General features: G+C 41.3%; 1 protein-coding gene across 5 annotated transcripts in view; it reads left to right on the forward strand.

Annotated features, from left to right (window-relative positions):
- Positions 1 to 4309: 4309 nt before the first annotated feature.
- The window catches only part of LOC146515273 (CUGBP Elav-like family member 2), a 34519-nt gene continuing 15912 nt past the window's right edge, over positions 4310 to 22916 (forward strand). Inside the window, exons 1-2 of one of the 5 annotated variants that reach the window (XM_085168562.1) lie at positions 4310 to 4558; positions 20671 to 20867. In XM_085168562.1, coding sequence (XP_085024688.1) covers positions 4446 to 4558; positions 20671 to 20867 — 310 coding nt within the window. In that variant the 5' untranslated portion in view covers positions 4310 to 4445. Of the gene's footprint in view, positions 4559 to 6154; positions 7160 to 14492; positions 17218 to 20670; positions 20868 to 22916 lie in introns of those variants that run through there. The other 4 variants (XM_085168561.1, XM_085168560.1, XM_085168564.1 and 1 more) reach the window with 4 other exon arrangements.

Genomic DNA, 22916 nt, shown 5'->3' on the forward strand with positions numbered 1-22916 from the left:
CTCACAGACTTTAACATGTCAATCTCATTACCATCAAAACTTTACCCAACTCACCTGTCCAACCCATCCATGCATCCTTGATTTTTTTTTTTATTATTATTTATTTTCCGACGAATACGCTTTCAATTGTTTTGGGTTGTTTTTTTTGCATTGGCTTTATAAGAAATAGATTGGAAATATTTTATCAAACCCAGTTTTGTATGTTGAATTTTGTCCGTGTTAATTCACTAATCCAGGATCCTCCCTTGCAGCTGTGTTACTGTTACTGTTACCGTTACTCTGAACACTGAACACTGAAGGTCACCTGAGCAATTTTGTGTGGATTGTGAGGAACTGACTTCTCAGTTTGTCTGCTACAAATGGGGATATTTGTAGACTTGCTGCCTTTCCTCGAATGACCACACGGTGTCAATCTTCATGCACAGAAACCGGCGCCTTGCTCATAAGGCGTGGACGACGAGTCAGCCTCGTGCAAACCGTGTTCCACCACATCATAAATGTAAAAAAGCTATAACTGCTCTCTTAGGTAATGCATTTGGGATCTTCTCAAACATGCCTTGAAAGGAAATCGTCTCTAAAAGCACTGTCCCTTGTAAGACACCCTATAAATGACAGTAACATTTACAGCCATTCAGAAGCTATTCAGGTGGGTTTCTGTAGGGGGGGGGGCGGGGGGCAGGTAGTAAAACATCCTTTGCAGAATTATCATTGGATGGTAATTTTAGAACATGGGCTCTGCTTGTCTTGTGTCACTTTTTCCATTCTTTGAAATTAAACGTTGCAATGAAGCCTCTGAAGGAGGAGGAATCATATGTAGCAGAAGCTGATTACCAGTCGTCAATGACTTTATATACTGAGATGTGAAACATCTTCATATGTATCTGCTGTAATGTGCTTCTGCATCATATATTTCCGGGAACAAGCAATACCAGTGCTGTCTTCGGTGTTTTGGTGCACAGGTCATATTTTACAGAAAAGTAATAGTATATGAAAACCTTTGAAAGGGCGTAGAGAAATTCTGAGGTCTGAGTTCAGTGAGTTTTTAAAAAAATAAATATTGAGCTTTGTGCTGGCAGTTGGCTAATGAAGTCTGTGTTTTAGAGGTGGATACCCCAGCGTTTCTGTTTAGCATCTGCGATTGATTGACTGAATATTTCAGTTCAGTCCTTATTTAAGTGAAGAAGAAAGTGCTACACACATTAGAAGAGCATCTCTGAACACACAACAAGTAAAAACTTGAAGCACGTGATCTACAGCAGCACAAGACCACACTGGGTCCCACTCCTGTCAGCTAAAAACAGGAAACTGAGGCTACAATTCACACAGACCATGAGCATTGGTCATCTAGTCTGATGACTCTCAACTTCTGCTGCAAACATGAAACTATGGATCCATCCCACCTTGTATCAATGGTTGAGGCTGATGGTGGTATAATAGAGAGGGGGATGTTTTTTGTAGTACACCAATCACTCCTTAGTTCCCACTGAACATTGTTTAAATGCTTACCTGACAACTGTTGCTGACCATATCCATCCCTCTATGACCAAAATGTACCCATCTGCAGATTGCTCATTCCTGCAAATTATTCCTGCAAATTAAGCTTTGTACACTGTGCTCAAACGGCCTAAACAGTCACCAGATTTCAGTCCAATCAAACCCCATTAGGATGTGGTGGAGTATAAATCTTTAAATTAGATCTAGATCCTTGATGTTTTGTGGACATAGAAAGCAAACCTGACTCATTCACCTACGTGCGAATATTTCCTCCTACTTATCCACTCCTTTCTCTTTCTTGTTTACTCCCAAATTTGGAAATCTACTCAACATCTTCCGATAACATAGAATGAAAGAGGAAGTGGAAAAAATGATGTGTGACAGAAGAAAAGGGAAGTAAAATTACTTCTGTCCATGCAAAATAAGCTGACATTTCAATGTGGTATGGCGTTTTTAATCACACCAGGCGCGTCCAGTCATGCAGGTCGTCGTTGGAGGAGAACTGATGTGTGCTAAATCTGTAAAATCAAAGTAGACAAACTAAAAAAAAATAAAAAATGATTGTTGAGATGGAAAAATAAAAAGATCAGACTGTATATGAAAAGGAATTTCATTAACAGTGTCTGCCTTCAGCCTGTTGGTGCTAAAACGTCAACTCCACTCAGGTTTTGGGTGTCTCTTTCCCTCATCGAGATGGTGTCAGGTCTCTTGCTGTCGGTGCCTGTTGCTAGCATCTGTTGGATCATAAATTTTATTGCCCAGTGCCTGCAAACACAGAACTTTGCTATTAAAAAAAGGCCTAAATCTCTATTTCTTATTATTAGATATTAAATTTTTTTTTTTTAACCACCGTGTCCAGGTGAATAGGTAACATAAACAGGTTATGATGCCCGGGGGGGGGGGACAAGATGTGCCTGCTTGTAACCGTTTGAAAATTTGAGTGTCAAGTGTGACTTTAAAGTCATGCTGCCAGCATGTGGTGTTTGCACTCGAGCAGTGTTCACCGAGCTGTGACAGTTTCAGTTTTAACCTGCAAAAACACAGACAGAATTTGTCTGTGCAAATGGTCCCGAGGGAGGCCAAAAGTGGCAAAAGAAGAAGAAGAAAAAAATGAAAGTTGATGTTGCTTTCACTGTTCAGGCCACCTGCAGTGCTTTCACCATGTGCTGTTATTCAATTTAGTACATGTCAGACGTGAATGCGTTTTGTTTTTCAGCCGCAAAATACACTGAAACCCAATAACGCTCCCTTTCACAGCAATACTCCTTGTTTCATATATCATTCCCATGCCATATTACTACACCTCTGTCACCTCTTTTCAGTCGTCAGCGATTAGCACGCAGGCGTTATCGTACTGTACGCTTACTGTAGGTGTTCATAGCAGAGCAGCAAGAAAATCTTTCAGTTATCCTCGTGCTCGGCGGCTCTGACTAGTCACGCTAAGCAGCATGGCATCATAAAGGCCTGGATTTCAGCACAAGTGTTTAAAATATTCAGCAGAAGGAGCGGGGCTGAGATGAAGAGGATTTCGTGCCACGATCAGAAGAAGCAGAGAGCCCGTTCATGCTGCTGTACTCGACTGTGATATCAGCACACACTGGCATGACCCTGTTTCAGATGACTTTCCTACTTAATGTCATATTACCCAAGCGGGACACAACACCTACGGGAGGGGAAGACCTAGATTGAGTCCCTCCTGGGTTTTGGTGAAAAGAATATTGCAGTAAATTAGTTTCAGATATTTCACCTGATTGGTCCATGGCAGCACAAACATTGGCTGAGAGAGTACGAGAGAATGTGTGCAGGAGCTTAAAAAAAAAGCTGCCTTGACTTCTTCATTTTCCTATCTAGATGGCTCCCAGCAGAGTGGAGTGAACTTTGTGCCATGCAAATGATAAAACTACACACTTTTGATAAAAAGCTGCTGGGTCTTTTCAACATGCTCTTAATTCTCATGGTTGGGGTTTCTGGTTTTTAAATCGACTGTGCAGAACCTTTGTTTTGTAGAATTACATACCGGCACATGTCATTTGTGCATCGGTGTTTGTGTTATAATCTAAAACACAGTAGGACCACAGTTTCGGGCTGCTCAGTGAACTTTGAACACTCCAGGTACTGGAGGTACACTCCAGTACCTGGAGTGGACAATAAGGGGAGTAATGTCATCTGTCCTTATTTCACAAGTACCCACACTTACTTAAGTGTTTGCTTATATTCTGGCAGCCTATCTTTATCTCTATCTACTCAATTATAGTAATGATGCCAGGCTGTCATAGAAAGCGCACTCGCTGTCACAAACAGGTCAGTAACCAGACAACTCAAGCATAGTGTGATATGCACATGCTCTCACTGCCTGGAGAGTGGTTATACTGTTTATCTCTAGTATCTGCAGGTGCTCAGACAGAGCATTTATTGATAAAAATGAGTTGTGGTGGGCGCAGGTGTAGGATGCTAGGCTTGATCAACCAGTTGGCCTTGTTTAGGCTTTTATTTAGAGCAGTTCACTGACTGAACTACATGGCAACATCCAAAAAAAGAAGGGAAAAAAAACATGCTACAAAATCAGGACTGGAACAGAATGAAATTCTGTGTCGACTGTGTTGATGTTTCATCTAATTTCCTCTAGTGTGACAATGGGAATAAATCATCCATGTCCAATTTTCTGAAGTTTCCCTAATATGGGTGTCAATTAGTAGAAGAGTGCTGTGGACACAGCTTTACAGCCTGCAAACTGCGCTGCCGCAGGCAGCACAATGCATTAGCGCACGATGAGCTGTCAGAGAGGATTATTTCAGCCACCACAGCCAGCGAAGGGGGTGGGCGCCGCTCTGCTGCACTAAACCAAGGAGAAAGAGTGGGCGGGAGACACAGAAAGGGAGAGAGACACACCGAGGAAAGAGGGAAAGAGAAGAAAGTGTCCGTTACACCGGGTGGATTTTTCCAGAGCACCGATGTTGGAACACTCTTCTGAGCTGGCCCTGGTGCAGAGTCTGTATGCCAACAGCATGCGCTGTCCCCCCTCTGCGGCCAGGATCTCAGTCAGGAATGAGGACCTGCCTATGAGGTACGTTGGGTTGGCCCCTCATTCAAATTTGGGCTAGCTTTTGTGGAGCAGCCCGTATTTGGACTGCCTCTTTGTCTGGGCTGGATATTGTCATAGGATGTATTGTTTCCAGCTGAGTTGTTCTCCCATGCTGTGAGAGTGTGCCTGTGGGCAGGGTAGTGTTCCTCTGGTGCACCTATATGGTTTTCTTTTTAAACAGGAATCTAGAAGCCATGTTTAAATTGAACGCATTTTATAGTTTATGTCTCCTCAACTTCCCAAGAAAGATGTATCACTAAAATTGAATAAAAATGTACATCCCTTCTTTATTTATTTCAAGCTTCCTCAAGGAATTGTAGATTTGCATGAAATATAAATGTTTAAAAAAAAAGGTGGAGGTGTCAGTGATGTAGGTGTTTGCCTTCGAACTGCACAGCCCACTGAAGAAGAGCAGTACGAGTGACTGGATGTCTGCTGAAAGCTGCCCAGGCCTCACTGTGCTGAGCCAGTCAAACACAACTGAAGATATCAATTATCTTTAAATGCAAGAAAAGGAAACATTTACATGTGCATTTGCATACATTCAGTGGAACTTTACACTGATAAGGCAGCGCTATATTTATTTAGTACATTCTGAAACAGTTGATTTCCTCTGCAAAGGAAAGATAAGATGAAGTTCACTCTCTCCATTTTGAGAGCACTTCAGCTGGTCGGCCATTCGACAAATGATTTCATGAAAGGCAGAGCTAAGAATAAGTGCACTTTCAAGTTAAAGGCGTCCTGCTTAAAAACAGATGATGTGGCCCCTTTTTGTTTTTTAGTTGAAGCTGGCCTATTTTTACACCTTGGACATTTTTTTTTATCACGAAAAGCTGCACATTTAAATGCTGGGTGAGTGGGCTCTTCAGCTCCCACTGCATGAGGGAGAAAACATTTGATGTAAACAACAAAAGGATGGCACATGTGGAGGATTATGATAGGATTAGAGTAGTAATCATCTGAGATTAAGAAAGACAGTCTAGTATTAGAAGGTGCCAGCAACTAGACATGACACTAGGCATGTAAAATCCAATCTATTAAACATCTTTTTAGAAAAAACAAATAGTACATACCAACACAGCTGAAATGTATGGATGCTGCAGATGCCTCCGTCTTAATGAAACCCGAATCTTTTAGCGTAGGTTTAGCGTACCTTTTTATAGCAGCCCCTTAAGCTAAACGTGATGCATGTTGCACAGTGGGCTCGTCCGCATTTATGGAAAAAGAGTTTGCATTATCACATTATGCACACAAGCCTCTTTCAGGCACTGTTTAATAGAGCAGACCCGACACTGGTGCCAGGTTGCCTTGAAATTGCTATGGATACAGGGATTAAGTAGGATTTCATAAATAGGATGTTTCTTAATGCTCACTATGAATAATATTTTAGGACTGTGCAGCTGCTGAAGCAGTAATGAGTGGTTTGATCATCAGGCTAGCCCCCCCAACTCGTCTCTCAAACAGCACTTGACAACAATCCACCCACCCCCAATCCCTCTCCCCCCCGTCTGCCCGTTTACCTTTCCTTCCACGTGTAGAGGCCTCACCTTGTAAGTCCGGCACAACAAAGGAAGATAGGCTCCCCCTCCCCCCTCTCCCCCACCTTCTAGGAGATAACAGTCCAGCACAAAGGGGGAATATGACCTATGACCCTGAAGGGAAGAATGGATGAAGGCAGACAAGAACAACTACATTTTTACCCATCTAACTTTTTGACTGGGAATTGATTTATGGACCGATCTGCAGTGCAAGGCAATAAACAACCTGCAGCCAATAATCTTATTTATTTAAGTAATCCAATAAAAACAAAAGGCCCGGTTGCCTAATTTAGAGTGCTGGGAAGATATGGAAACAGGAGTGGCATTAGTGTGACTGATAGTAATGGACTGGATACTATATTTAAACATTTTAAATCGCTCACCAATTGTGATTATTAGATCACAGATTCATTCTCAGATAGACTCATTTCACAATAAGGCTCGACATGATCTGATTAATACGTGTTTTTGTTTTTTGTAAAAGGGTTGCAGAATGTGGGTCATTATTGGAATGCAATGGCGATGCTACAGCAGATAAAAGATCGCAAACTAGAAAACAGGTTAGTAAACTCTCCATAGGGCACCACGTGTGGTCTCTAAAGGGACATTGCAGTCATTTAGATAGGGGCATTTAGATTGTTGAGCAACACGCAGCGTGTCTTTCGGACTTTTGTTGACGAGGCCACGCCTCTGCTTTGCTGCAGCTCGGTGTGCAGTGTTGACGGCGGCTCGCCTGAATTTATTTCGCTCGGAGACAGCGAGAGAGAGAGAGAGAAACAAGAAGGAAGGAATAAGGCGGATACCGGTGCCCTCGCGCTCTCTATATATCTCCCTCCCTCCCTCTCTGCAGTTTTAAAGAAGACGCCCCCTCCCAGCACCTGCTCCGCTTCGTCTTCTCGCCGTCTCGCAGGAGTTGAGTGGACGTCGCTTTTCGTTGTTTAGACGCTGTGTGTGTTTTTCTTTTTTTTTGGAGCATGACTTCGGCGTACAACCTGGATTTCCTCCCTCTCACCGAAAGTCGGTTAATGACTTCGAGCGACACAATGTAAGTAAATCAGCTAAAGACATGTGCCGAGTTCCCGCCTCGCCTCTTCCACATCGTAAACACCGACTGGCATTTTTATTTTTTTTAAGCAGGCGAGGCGAACAAAACAGTTGAGGGCTAGTTGAGAGTTAGCTAACGCTAGCTAAACGAGCAAACTGGGATGCTAACGTTGCTAATCAGGGAAGCGGTGAGGATACGCTCACCTGGAGTTTAAGTTGCTAGCCTAACTTGGGTAATACAGGCATGTGACCACAATAAATTGCAGTTAAGTAAAGTGTGGCCCTGCTGCTAACCTCTTATCTCGTCACTTTGAGTGGAAACGCAGTTTGCTAACAGCGGTACCCGACGCTTGGGCGCGCTACAATAGTCAAGTGACATGTGCTTCCGGAGATCACACGTTCAGTATCAGTCCAGAAAAAGAAACCACGTAGCTTTAAAATAAATATGCAAATAAATAAACATGATGCCCATTTTGTGCCATTTACGTTGCATTAATTGCACAGACATGTTTTTTGGTTGTTTGTTTTTGCTCTGGCTTCGGGTTACTTCGTTACAGCTGATCAAGTTCTCATTTGAAGTGCGGTCGATCGAAACAAACGGTGGATGTTTAGACGATCAATTGTCGGGCTTTGAAAACAAGCGATTTTAGCAGACGAAGTGTGAGAAGTTGCTTTAAAGTTCCTTAACACTATATGTCGTTGCCAAGCCGTTACTAAAATTACTTCAGTTTCTAAAGTCCAGCAGCGTGCGTGAGCCTTGTTTGCAGGCAGGATACGGCACACTTACTCCCGGTCCCTCCCTGTGTCTCTTGCTAGCAGCCGAGCCTGCTAACATGGTTAGCTGCAGCTCGCATGCATTTGTACCCCCCTCCTCCCGTCCATGTTGGTTATAGAGTGCTGACTTAACGATAGAAAACACGTGGTTTGCTACATTATTGAACCATTAATGGAAATCTTGTGACGGGGCATGTAAACAAGTGGGAGGAAAGGTATTTATAAAGTACAGAGGTCCATATATAACTCCCCATCCCGAAAGTAGTATCGACACAGTCAGCTAATCCTGTTTGACAAAAACATTTCCAAAACCACCGCCTGCTTTACGACACTGTTTAACATTTAAATGTTTGCAATTCCAGCAATGCTCTCTGTAGTTTGCAACAAAATGGCTGTTATTGCATGGTCTCACAAATGAGGAAACTCAACAGCTGAACAAGGATTCTTTAAATGTTTTAATCACGTTATCCTTTGCTTGTTGTGCTTTTTGCTTTAGAGTAAACTATAAATTAAAAAGATTGAACAAGAAAATATTTTTGTTTCTAGTCTAAAATGTTGCACTATTTCTAAATGATTTGCTTATTGGGTTGTAAAACGCTTCATATTAAGTGGCCTTTTAAGCTTTTAGAAACTTTTTAAACGTGCCAGTAAACTGCAAATATTTACATTTGTGGCTTTGTGTGTTATATATACTGAGGATCAATGGCCATTTACGTGACAGTGGTCGTTGTAGTTCCACCTTTTTGATATCCTGTTTTCTTGTGTAAAATAATGTGTGAATATTGTAAGGGGTTTTCCCCCTCTAGATAAATTTCCCTCCATCCATTCTGGGCTTGTGCCAAAGGAAAACGACCAGGGATATGATAAGAAATAACCAGTTAAGCCTTTTTTTCTTTTTGTTTGTCTTTTGTGACTATGTTGACTGCATCTTGACTGATTTGATTGATTTTTGTCTAATTGTTGACAGCGAGAATGGCTTTCGGGGCTTAAGCATGATCCTTTGGCAGCCGACCCTGCCATAGTGCTATGTCAGTTAGCTAAGTGTCACAGTGATCCCTTTTTGTTGCGGTCAGGGAGTTGTTGATCTGTGTGAAGTCTCGGATCTTGGCGCTGAGTTGGATGGCTGCTCGGGCCAATTGTTCACTCTCCTTGCTGTCAGGGTGCTGGTGGATGAATGCCCTTGTAGCCAGATGTTAAAGGCCAAAAGAAGGACCACTCTGATCTGGATTGTTACTTTTTTTTTTCTTTTTTTTGCTGCTGCTGTTACTGCTTGCCTTAGCATGACAGTAACTGCAAGCCTGTCTGTCCTGGATCCACAAAACACTGAGTGAGATCCTCTATCTCCACTGTGGGGTGGTGTGATCGAAGGTTGAGCAAATTCTTCTGCAAGCTTTGCAAACAAAAGACGTTGAGGCACAGAGTGAGTTGCATAAGACCACAGTCACCCACTATGTCCATGACTCTATCAGTAGTTGGCTCTGAAGTGATTAACAAAGAGGTAAGAGGTCTGTTTAAGCAGAAAACTATGGGATTAGTTAGAGTAATGGATTAGATTAAAGGCATTTGAGAATTACAACCCTCATCTTTTGCATAGCATTGAGTATCTGTGCTTTAGATAAATCAATCATTAGCTTATAATTTATCAGTGATCACAGTGCAAGTTTGAATTTTGTGCATAACTGGAAGCCTTGTTTTAAAGTATTGTTTCTTCAATGTGCAGTATTTTCTGCAAACTCTCCATTGGAGCCTGTAGGGGTGAAACTGAGACTGAAACGGAAACACGTCTGCAATATTGTACAACGATAGTGCTATTAATATTAAACCATACTAGTGAAAGCTGTGATGTTTCAAGATCATTTCCACAATTACTGAAGTGGAAATGTTTACATTAATGGCCTGTGTGGTGGTGGTTCATGAGAACACACAAAAAAAGCCGTATTCATCCATCCCCAAACCAAGGTATGGGCCACAATGGTGCAGTAGTTGCTCCAGTTATTGTTGCAGTTGAGAAAAAAAAAAAAGTAAAGCATTGAAAAATAATGGATTTATCTGATCAGCTTTTAGTGTGGAACTATTTTTGGTGGGAAATTATCACACTGACTAAATAATTTCTTAAAACCAAAAGGAGGACTTATTAAAGTGTGGTACAAAAAGACGTCTGGCTAGTTTGTACATAAATAAGCTAAAGCTGAGTTAAGCAGACTAGCATTTCTGGTACCAAGGAAAATATCTGTTAGTTCAAACATGTTCCGACATCTCTCGGGACAGCCCTGACAGACGCTGGCACCTTTCTCCCAAGCTTCTGCAGTATTTTAATTGAAAAAATGAGCAGTTGTACTCGGACTGTCAGTGACCTGATCTAACCACTGAAATTGATGTGACTACATTCTGTAACTAATCTGACATGTGTGCTTTTGATGTACACACATTTCAGTTATACGTGGAGCACCATTTCAACATCACACAACAGAATTAATGACTTGATATCTTGGGTATGCATGCAAATTCATGTAACCAGGGGGTTTCCCTGCATTTTTAACCGGGGGGTCTGTGTCTAAAATAATGTAATAACCATTATTTTAGAATGGGCTTTTGGTAAATGTTTATCAGATAGCTAGAAATAACAGGAAGATAGTCTTGTCCCAGCTAAGGTAACAATGCCTTATCTATATGTGGAACGGTTGAGCTTCCACGGTCCTCCTCAGAGGCCCATTTTGAACAAGGAAGAACCCTGAACGGGTAATTCCCCATCCCACATAAGCAGGAACATCAATAGTAGCAGTAGATTTGTGTTCGACTTTCTATGCTCTATTTTGATGATGGTGATGGTGGTAGTAGTAGTAATAATAATAATAATAATAATAATAATAATAATAATAATAATAAAAAAGAACAGGTTGGATAATTAAAACAAGTTTTATCTTAATCAAAGCTGTTCTGTTACAGGTTAGTGTAATGAATGTCAGAGTAAGTCACCACATTCAGGCAAATTGATTGAGCTTGATTGCTGCATTTAGTTGGCTGTTGGTCTCTTCACTTGAGACTAATTGTTGACGCTCCGTCTGACACTAACTGAGGAGAGTTTGTAGTTGCACGTTTTGACTGTTCATGCAAGCTTTACTTTAGCATCGCCATCTATAACCGCCGGGGACTCTTGGTGTGATTATGTAGCTAATGGGGCGGGCCTTGTCATCAGATGCTGGCCGTCTGTTAACACGCAGCCCACTCAGAGGCTGATTGAATACGTCTGTCTTCATCAGGGCAAATGCAACAATGAAATTAGGCCATTTTGAGCTGAATTGGAGTTAATGCCAGGAGAAAAAAATATTTCAATAATTTTCTCATCAGAACCACAGTGTGCTGATTAGGTCAGCCACTTGGTATGGAAATCAAATGACACACAGTTCTCCTGTTTCTGCCTTGAAGTTATAAAATTTTTGTTTGTTTGTTTGGGACAAAAAACAAGGAGTTATATTGATTTTTGATAACAGTTATTCTGTAAATCCTGTTGTCTGTGGCCAGTCTTTTAAGTTGCATCTTCAAGCCGTCAGGAGTTTAAAAAATTTTTTTTTTTCCCAGGCTCATTATACTTTATTGAAGCTGTCAAAGAATATTCTGCCTTTTTTGTTGTTGTTTTGTTTTTTTGTAGTGTTAGGGAAAATAAATGGAGTTGAGAGAGAGAGAGAGAGACTTTATGTTCTACTTGACAGCTGTCAGAGATATTACTGAGGCATTAGAGGCATTCTGTGTCTCATTGAATCAGCTTATAAGGCCACTGGTTTCCTAAAAGGAAAAAACAACACACGATTTTTTTTTTCTTTAAGGGTATTACTAGCAAACAGCTGTTTCAGTCGACCGATTTCTCTCTTTTCTTTGAAGCCGCATGTTCTCTGTGTGAACCTTGACTTTATTTTATCCCCAATAAAGTATTAAAAGTGGCATGCTGCTGAGTACCAGGTGATGAAATGAGTTTGGTCTGTCACTCAAATGCAAAGAGACTCATTGCAATTTGTAACATGTCTTTAGTAAGACTTGATCAATATTTTTATTAAAGCAACATTGTGATGGTTTGACATTGAATGTACGACGTTAGTGATTTTCTAGTAATGATAAAATGTTAGCTGGTATTTATTTTTAATGATTGATAATAGCAGGCAGTGAGATTGGTTTCCATCAGCAATGGTGGGGAAAAAAAACTACATCATGTGACATGTGGTGTTGCTGTGACCCTCCTGAGGGTTTTGGAATGAGTAATGTCCACAATCACGAGTATAACCAGGCAAATTGGCTGGCCTTCTATTATGGGCACAGGAAAAGGTGTCGCTGGCATACTTGCGCGGTCAGAGCTCACCAACAGGACAGACACATGGTCTAGATAAATCATCTTTTTTTATGGGTGGCGCAGCAGTGGGCATGCAACTGCCGTGGCTCTGGATGGCTCGTCAGCTGCTGCAGGGTGTCTTGGAGCGCGATGAGCTGCCACAACGCAGGGCTGTTTGTGGAAGCTCAGCAAAAGACTTCATCACTGCCGTCTGGGAATACTCTGGCAGGTGGTGCTGGGAGCGGAGATGGGCGGTACTGACAGAATCAAATGCAGTATTTATTTTAACTGGTACACTTTGATTAAAGTATTGACATTTTGTGTAGGTCCAATAGTTTAATACAATGTTTAAGGGTCTGACATAACTAGTAGGGGTGCAACGATACACAAAATTCACGGTTCGGTTCGGTTCGATACTTTGGTGTCACGGTTCGATATTTTTTCGATACAAAAAAAATGTTCATGCCTTTTTATTAATTTGTCATTTATTAAATTTTCACGGCACATTCTGCACCACATCTCTGTGCGTTCATCATTTGTTTGAAGCCAGCTCACCTCCTGCAACCACTTTTCAGAGAATACGCGCTTCTTTTGTGGTTCGGACTCCTTCTGACATTTCTTTGGAGGTGGAGGAACATCACAGTAACTGCTTAAAGGAGCTTCTTCGACATCTTTAAGAGTTCTAAACAAATGTCTGTCCTCCTGAAAATCTTATGTACGCAAACACGCGTTGCAACTTCTTATCTTGTGCGGGTTTTTATTTTGACAGCGAATGCGCACCTGCGGACCACTTATGTGCAGCCCTGGTTATTTAGCTCGTCATATTGCAGCCACAGAAATTCTTTTGTCCATGAAACCATAAAGCTGCACTTTCTTTTTTCCTTATAGTCTGATTTGTCATAACCTTTCCGTTTTGTGGTAAGCTTTTCTTTGGCTGTCACTTCTTCACGCTGACCTGTCTTATTTGGCTCAGCAGAACTAAAATATATATCCTGCTGCTTTTACACACGCACTAACATAACGCTCAGCGATTCTCTGCGCGATCAACCTCTCACATGTTTAAGCTGCGGGAGATTTCACTTGTCATGTTTGCATAGTAAGCTAACGATTGATAAGACGATGTCAGAGGAATTGGTGCGCAAATTATCATCACTCACCAATCAGTACTGTCGCTCTCTATACACAGTTCACGCGATTGCAAAGTGAAAGCAAAAAACAAGCGCAAATTCAAACGCGATTTCAGTATGTCACATATTGACAGTGGCCGATGCCAATGACATAATTACCCAGCTACATTTCCAAAAGAATGCAAAAGCATTGACATATATTTTTCCTTCCTAGGATAGGCCGACGGGCAGGGCAGAGATAGATTTTGGTAGCCCGACTGGAAAAAAGCCCCGTCGGGCTAGCGATTTTGCGAGCCCTGTATCTGATTGAGGAATCACTCATCTTTGGAAAAGAGAGTTTATTATGGAGAAATGTCTCTTTCCAAAATAAAAGCTATACTATACGCTTCTTCTGGGCTATATTCTCAGCAGCATATTAAACATATCAGGTCCCCATAAGGAGAATCGTGTGCTAACGGCTGTCTAAATGACTCGGGTAAAGTTTGTAGCATGCTGCTTGTTGTTTTTCTCTGCTTCCACTTGTCTTTGCACTAGGATGATGTCGGAGTAAATGTGCAGTCATATTGGTTGTGTTCCCACTAGTGCTGTCAGCGTAAATCTGAAATGACATTAACGTCACAACACGGCAAATCTCCGTTAACGAGCTACCGCGGATCACCTCATGAGTGGGGCTGGAAGACGTCAACACATTAACGAGCTAACTGCGCTAACACACTAGTTCCCACCAATTGAGCATTGCTGGCACATCCAACATACTGTTTTACTTTTGTCCATGACAGGCTTACCTTCAGGGTCATACATCACATGAAAACCAAAATAGTTCCAAACGCCAGATCTGAATGAGGGTGGGGGAGGTTCAATTTGCCATGTTGCAACTAGCCTAGCTTCTGTCTCGCTAGCTTGCCCTGCGCTCAGTGAATCTGTGTTCGACTACTCCGCCTAGGCTGCACTGTCGAGCGCAGATCCACTGAGCGCTCAACACAGACAGCATCATCAGAAGGAAAGTTGATAAAATAAATTAAAAATGTTGTATCGTTCGATACATATGCGTACCGAACCGAAAGCACTGTATCGAACGGTTCGATATCGATACGAGTATCGTTGCACCCCTAATAACTAGCTTATTATAGTTACGGCCAAAAACCCAAACATGTCTGAAAAGGCATCAAAATAGAAACTTGACTCTGAGAAGAAAAATAAAACTTTGTACTTGGTAAATTAAACAAAATGAATATATACAGTGAAGGGCTTTGGATTTAGTCTTGTCTGATTAAATTTGTCCACACAACATACCTGACGTGGTCCGCCTGCTGAGGCTTGGGCATGACGGTCAACAACACCCACAGCGTTGTCTTATATTGCATGTTTTGAAGTTGATAAATTTTAGTGAAATTCAGCTCAGAGCCTCTGCTTGTCTCAACAAACACACAGATAACAGCGAAGATGATGGCGTCATAGGTGCAATTTACACTTGCGCTGCAGCCTTGAGACAGCAAACAAAGATGGTTTCCCTTTTTCACAATCTAAACCTGTGCAACACGATCAGAAGTGGAAAAAATGTTTTTCTTCTTCTATCAACAACCAACTTGTTTTAAAACTGTGTGGCAACAGTGCATGTTAAACAAGTTGTTTAATTTGCCAAGATCTTCAAAACTGTCAGATTTCTTGTAAACTTTGCAGCAGGCTGACAGCTGCACCACCCAAATTGCAGTAGCTTTGAAAAAACTTGAGTTTTGGTGCTTCACACAAATCAAAATGTACAATGAGCCTGAGAAACTTTTGATCTTGGGGTGGTCAGTGTTCAGGTTGACACTTTGTAATCTAAAGCAGGCTGGATGATGTGATCAGTGAGTGGGAAAACACAGCTGCTTATGTAGCTATGCTGTAGATAATGGTGTTTGCTGTAGATTTTGTCATCATAAGGTGAGCACGTGGCTCTTGCTCTTTGTATGTGGCATTGCATCAACTTTGCATTTACCCTTCATCCATATTTCTTGTGGACTTCAAAGGAGTATAACAGGAATAGCCACTCATCTGTGTCTGCACCTGTCTCTGTCCACAACATGGTTAAAGAGCAGCTTAAGATAGATGATCTACTTCTGGGTGCTCTGACAAATTCAGAGCTATTTACCATTTGTAAGTTGTAAAATGGTACATCCTTGTAAAATCTACATTTAAAAGCGTTTTTATTTTTGACACTGTAGCTGTCCAATGAATCAAATTTTAACTCCAGTTACTGTTTTGTTTGGCTTTCAGTCAGTATTAAAACAAGGTAATTGGGATTAAAATGCCTATTGTCACATTTGGTTTAACAAGGATGGTCTTGTTTGGTCTTCAAGTGCCCCACTTTTTGCTGCTCCCAGGGCCCAAATTGTCTGAATGACTATTTAAATGGAAAAAATTATGCTATTTTTTTTCTGATAGCATAATTGTGTTAAATAATCATGATTTTAATTTTTGCCATAATCGAGCAACCTTAATTAGCATGGTATAAACAATGTTGCTGTGCCTGTCATACCGATTGCAGTAATTAAAGTTACCAAGTCTGTCTGAATGTCTTGATATTTCTGGTGTTGCTCTCACTACAGTAAAGTTGATGAAATTGCATTTGAATATGTATTTGTTTAAAAAAAAAAAAAAGAAAAAAAAAAGCCAACAGTGGTATGTCTTTACTTAATGCCCCAGTTCTTCTGACCTTATTGGACCCACGGTGAATGGATTTCAGCTACATGTTTATTTGGGGTTTATACCAACAGGTTTTTGTTTTGCAAAACAGCACTGCAGCATATGACATCACTTTAAACTGGTTTATACGTGCAAATATAAATACTTAGTTCGCCGCAGTCACCTTTGTAATATTCAAAGGTGTCTGTACAGTTGTCAGCTCGGTTATGCTGTATGATGCAACATCATCTTGAAGCAGACAGTTTCATAATAGATTTTGTTTACTTGAATTTTACTTCCTTGAATAATGTCCTAATGTGTATACTTTTTTTTCCCTGTAACTAAAAATGCAGCAGAATCATGCCCGAAGAATGCATTCTCACAGTGGCATAGCAGAAGAGCTATGCACAGCTGCAGTGGCTTTGAGAGTTTAATGAATGTAAAGGAGACGGTGTCATATGCAGCTTTCATGTTTTTGAATTCTGACACAAATCCAGTATTTTCAAGTGAGGTTTTCTCGTTATGTGCTGTGAGATCTGAGCAAAGGGCCTATGGCAAAATGGTGTCGGAATGCCACTGGCAGAAATGGACAAATGGTGTCACACACCAGTACTGTGGCCTTAGCAGACGTAGCCTTCGACGTGTTCCAGTGCATCTGTATGACTTGGTCCATTGTGCCGCAGAGGAACGGTGAATAGTGTTCTCCAGCATGGGGGAACAATATGTGATTGTTCCCCTGCTGTGGCAAAGAAGCTGTAGGTTACTCTCTGTACCATCGCCAAAGCGCCTGAGGAGGAGATGCACTGCAAAATCTCGGCCTGCTAACCACCGATTCTTGGAAGTTTAGAGCTTTGCGGTGCTGTTTTTGAGTAGCTGTTACATGCTAGTGGGAGGGGCCACAATCCCCTCTTTTGGAGAAGAGGTTTTTGTTTCACAGTAGTTCCTTTTGTTTTTTTTTTCTCTGGGAAAATTTTGTTTGTCATCATTCAAATGTATTGAAAGCCTTCAGAGGGAAGGGGCAAGGGCTAATTTGGAGGTGTGGAGTTGGATTTCGGGAGGAACACGAGCAGAAGTGTGATTTGTTAGCATGTCATTTAAGTCCCTCAAGGAGTTTGGTGTTTCTGCTGAACGGCTGGGATCATTTTGCAAGAGATGGATGACTCGTGTTCAGAGGTTTGTGTGTAAAATAGTTATTTTAAATGTGCAAACATTCACATACTTTTTTTTTTTTTTTTTTTTGTGAGACTAGTACCACGGTGTTGTCGTTTTGTTTGGGGTTTTTTTTTGTTTTTTTTTAACCTTTGTTTGAAATATTACATATCTGTAGTGTGCGTTGGAAGTCTGTTGCAAGTTATTTCTTTTCCCGTGAAGGGCTGTTACTTCACCATCATTCATAATTTCCAGCGCCTCTACCCCTGTCAGGAATTGTTTGTTTGATTCTGTGTGAGAGTGAGACAAAGATGCTGTAGTCACAGGTACACTGGTGGGTATTGATTCTCTGTCCCCAAGGCTTTCCCCAGAGGAAGCTGGCAATAACTTGTAAATGATATATTGTTTCAGCTTGCACTTGAGTAAACGCGTGTTTAAACGGTCACAAATCATTTGACTTGTTGGTAGGAATTCTGAAAATGCAATACACTTTTTTTTATAATACTAAAAACGCAGTGTAACCTATTTGTTAAATCTTGGTTTTGTCTCAGTATGTTTAGGTGAATGTTAAAAAATAAAAGAGATGGTGTCATTTTTTTTTTCTTTATTTAAAAATATAAACAGTAGGGGTGCAACAATACTTGTATTGATATTGAACCGTTCGATACAGTGCTTTCGGTTCGGTACGCATATGTATCAAACAATACAAAATGTTTAATTTATTTTATCAACTTTCTGATGATGCTGTCTGTGTTTAGCGCTCAGTGGATCTGCGCCGACAGTGCGGCCTAGGCAGAGTAGTCGAACACAGATTTACTGAGCACAGGGCTAGCTTGCCCTGAAAAGTTGAGCTCAGAAGTTAAGCTGTCGTTGCAACATGGCAAATTGAACCTCCCCCACCCTGATTCAGATGTGGCGTTTGGAACTATTTTGGTCTTCATGTGAAGTATGACCCTGAAGGTAAGCGCTTCATGGACAAAAGTAAAACAGTATGTCGGATGTGCCACGCAATGCTCAATTATATTGGTGGGAACTAGTGCTTTAGCGCAGTTAGCTCGTTAACGTGTTGGCTGTCCAGCCCCATGCACGGGGCGATCTGCGGTAGCTCGTTAACGGAGATTTGCCGTGTTGTGGCATTAACGTCATTTCAACGAGATTAACGCTGACAGCACTAGTGGGAACACAACGAATATGACTGCACATTTACTCGTACATCATCCTAGTGCAAAGACAAGTGGAAGCAGACAAAAACAACAAGCAGGCATGCTACAAACTTTACCCGAGTCATTTAGACAGCCATTAGCACATGATTCTCCTTATGGGGACCTGATATGTTTAATATGCTGCTGAGAATATAGCCCAGAAAAAGCGTATAGTATAGCTTTTATTTTGGAAAGAGCCATTTCTCTGTAATAAACTCTCTTTTCCAAAGATGAGTGATTCCTCCATCAGATTTTTATTTTTTTATTACTTTGTTGTTTCAGCAACATTAAATTTAAAAACTGTACTTTTGAGTTAAAATATGTTTATAATTTTAATAAATGACAAATGAAAAAGGCATGAACATTTTTTGTATCGAAAAAATATCAAACCGTGACACCAAAGTATCGAACCGAACCGTGAATTTTGTGTATCGTTGCACCCCTAATAAACAGATATACATACATGGTGTATGTGCGCCATCTAACAGTTGGCGCCAAGAATATCCTGTCACGTGCTTCTAAATTAAATGACCTTAGTGACTTTCTAAATTTCAGCCTCTAGAAGAAAGCAGCAATTATGGCTGTTCTCTCTGAACTACTGGCACTATTGTGACATCGCCTTTTTGCTGGAAGAATAACTCATTGAAGCTGATCATTTGCCCAGGCCCTTTCTGTGCCACTCTAAAATTTGCATTAGATATTTATTTTAGGGATGGGAACTAATAAGAATTTAGCAATTCCACTATCGATATCACTTATTAATTAGATTCCTTATCGATTGTCATCAGGTTCTCTTTGGCTCAGTTTTGAGTGTGAAAACCGTTGCTTAAGCAGCAATAAATTACATTCATGCAACTTAATTACATGATGTGGGTCAAATGTTCAAAGAGGTATTTCCTCTTTGTTGTAATCAGTGTTGGAGTCTTTACTCAAAAACATCATTGTTACACATATTACACAGAACACTTTTCCTAAAAGCAATGCAGTACATTACTTAATTAGTCCTGGAAAAGAATAATTTGTTATACTACTGATTACATTACTTTCATGTTACTCAGTGCATTTCAGCTATTTTACTATTTCATAATCACCATTTAACAATACAAACCTGAGGCTACAACCCCACACACCAATACAAATCTGTAATGAGGGCATTTTTCTCTTAATAGAATACAAAGGGATTCTGCTTTAGAAACGTGAACGGGTAGAAAGGGAGGCTGCTCATGTGCTTGTTGCCTGTTGAAGCTAAGGGTCTGGCAGCTGGGGTGGGTATTCACTCGGCTTTCGCTCTGGGTTCTTGGCTAGCTTAGCAATAGCATGCTGTTTTGGCAGATGCTTGCAAAGAACCAAAGTTGTGTTAGCAGTATTATGCAGTTATTTCTGTCCTGCATACATTTGTCCACCATTTATCTTGTCCTTATGTGCAATTAAAAAAAAAAAAAAAAAAAAAAGTGCATATCAATCCTCTAGACCAGTGGTTCCCAAACTTTTTTTTGCTGGGCCCCCCTTTGTTTTACAAGAAAAATGTTCGAAGAATGTGGGATACTGTTTCTCCGTGATTTGAAGAGCCCAGCGCGTGCTCCAGACGCAAGGGAAACTAATTCTGTCGCAGAGACCTACCTCGGCACTTGTGTCGGTGAAGCCAAAGGGAAGACATGCTTCATCATATTTTCTAGCATTTGGCTTGGAAGGAAGATGGTTTGGAAACATCTTTGGCGATGCTTCATCTCCAGCTTTGCGTTTGTGTGGGAGCCCTGTCAAAAACCTGTCAATGATGCTAGCAGCGTCCAAGGGTTCTTTTTTTTTTTTTTTTTTTTTTGTGTTTTCGTACTGCGCCCCCCTTGCAGTGGCTCTGCCCCCCTCCCCGGGTCCCACACTTTTCCATTTTGCAAACAGAAATCAGCTGGTTCTAGTGAGTGTGAGAGCAGATAAGGGGGATCCATGGGAAGAACAAACAATTCCAAGAAATGGGACTACTAGGAACCGGTTTTCTGCAAGAACTTGTTCTCAATTCCCATCCCCATTTATCATTATGTGACACATTCCTTTAAGCTGAGCATGAAAATGAAATGAAATTGTTAGCTGCCAAACGGGACAGTCCTTAGATGTGAGTGCAAGTGGTTCTAAACCAGATAATGGTAATTGTTCCTTTACTTTTCGTGACTTACTGAAGCAGTATGGGTTGCCTGCAATGACTTGAATTATGATATTAAATTTGTTTAACCTCTGGCATACACATTACAAAAATTGTTTTTCATTTCTTTCTTTTTCTTAGCAACGGCAGCAGCAGCAAGATGAACGGGTCGCTGGAACACTTGGACCAGCCAGACCCTGACTCCATCAAGATGTTTGTTGGACAGATCCCCCGCTCCTGGTCAGAAACAGAACTTAAAGAGCTATTTGAGCCCTTTGGAGCCGTGCACCAGATAAACATTCTTCGTGATCGCACTCAGAATCCTCCTCAGAGCAAAGGTACAGTCTGGGTGAAAGTTTACTTTCAGGAATAATTTGTTCTACTACCTTGCAAGCAAAATTTCTCCTTAGTGATTTAGATTTCAATATAAACGATCTGGCATATAATCATTTTATTTTAATTGAAAACATTGGATTATGCATCCATCCAGATTATCTTAAAAACCTGTTTTGTTTGTTTTGCCATATGTGAGGAGGAGTGCACCAGTTGCTAGTGGGGAAAACTAGTATAGCATGTAGCATGCTAACAGCAGCCTGCAGGTATTTGAGGCGTGCATTGCAATCTGTTTAAATGAAGTGACACAACTGAAAAGCTCAGATGATACTTTCAGTTTCTCTATTGTTCACTTTCACTCTATATACCATCTCTAATAAGAGATGGACACTAATTAGGTGTGACACTTACTGGAAAACCTTCATTGCTCATAGACAAAAACAACTTGGTCTCTTATGCCGGGCTCACACTGTGCGATTTTTGGCCCATTTTGAGTCAATTTTTGAGTCGTGCAACCGTTTTGGCGATCGGCCCGATTTTTGGCCTTCATCGTGCATCGTGTAGTATACGTGGGGTAACGAGAAGCGATTAACACCTCACGACCAGCTCCTGATCATCAATCGCTTGCTCGTGAGGATTTCAAACCTGTTTGAAATCCTTGCGACCGTCGTGAGGGTGTCACCGCAGTTTCTCACACTGCGCACGCGCAAACACAATTGTCAGCGAAAAAGACGGCGCAGCACGGCAGTGCAGTGTGTGATCTGGACACAAGCGATGGAGGCACTTGTAGAACTTTGGAAAGCTCATCCGAGCCTTTTCGATGTGGCCTCACAAAATTATCACGACCACAACAACTGTGAAAATAGTTGGATAGACATTGCTGCTCAATCACAGCTGCCTGATCAATGTTTTTCATTAGCAATTTAGCAAAGTTGATGGCGGTGGTGTGCGTGTCTGTGTGAGTGAAAGACAAAGGGAGAGCGAGCGACAGAATTTCTGTTATAACCTTCATTTTATGGACGCACAGTGTGAGCACTCGGGTCGCATCAGAGCATCGGGTCGTATAGTGTGAGACCCTGCATCGTGACCTACGAACTTCTAACCCCTGCGAGTCAATCGTACAGTTTGAGCAGGAGCTGAATCGCGCGACTGACAAAATCGCACAGTGTGAGCCCGGCATAAGTTGGTGCAAACCCCCTTCTCTCCTCATCTGCTTTCAGATTTTAGCACTTAGGCAATGCACTGCCTGTCTGCACATGCAGTGCAGCTGTGTTTGTGTTAGATCACCTCATATGCAAGCAGTCTTTTGTTTCAGGGTTAAATGATATCTTTTTTTTTTTAATATTCATATATTCTAAATTCCCTCTTCTTTGTACAATGCAGCTTTAGAAGCAGCATTGTACAAAGGGAGTGTTACTTGACTGCAATTTTCCATTAAGACATCCATCGATGCACTCACCTTAGAAATGGTGCTCGAGTTGAGCGATTCAGTTTAGGCTGCAATTAGAGGAGATGGTGAAGTGGAAGCCTGCTGTCTGCAGAGAGCTGAAAAGTGCCACTGGAAGTGCTCGGTCTCCCGTAACTAACTGCAGGTGAATAAAGTAACGACAGTTTCCCTGATGCAACTGTCCTGGGTCACCCAAATCTCAGTTCCCTTGATGGTTGGATGATTTGCTGTAGCTAAAGGCACTAAACCACTCTTGGCTTTTAATGTGGTGGGACTATACTTGATGCTGAGCTTGAGTCTAAAAGGAACCATATTTGTGCTACCAGACACTGCCCTGGCAATCCAGGCCAGATGTAGTTGTTGTGAGGTGTTTGGCTGTTATGAATCACTGACACTACCTTGCTGATCGTGTGCGTGTGTTGCTGTTAACAAGCCAAAGACAGGTTGACAACAGTTGCACCGTCTGGAGAGATAAATGTCTTTCTGGGATCTCCTTTTCTAGTATTCTTGTAAACATCGGCTGCACAACTGTAATTTAAAAAGAAAAAGGTTATATTATCTTGTAATGTGCAGACATTCTGTCTCAATTCGTTGCAGAAGTGGGTTT

This window comes from Neolamprologus multifasciatus, chromosome 7 (genome assembly GCF_963576455.1).
Source record: "Neolamprologus multifasciatus chromosome 7, fNeoMul1.2, whole genome shotgun sequence".
Lineage (NCBI taxonomy): Eukaryota > Metazoa > Chordata > Actinopteri > Cichliformes > Cichlidae > Neolamprologus > Neolamprologus multifasciatus.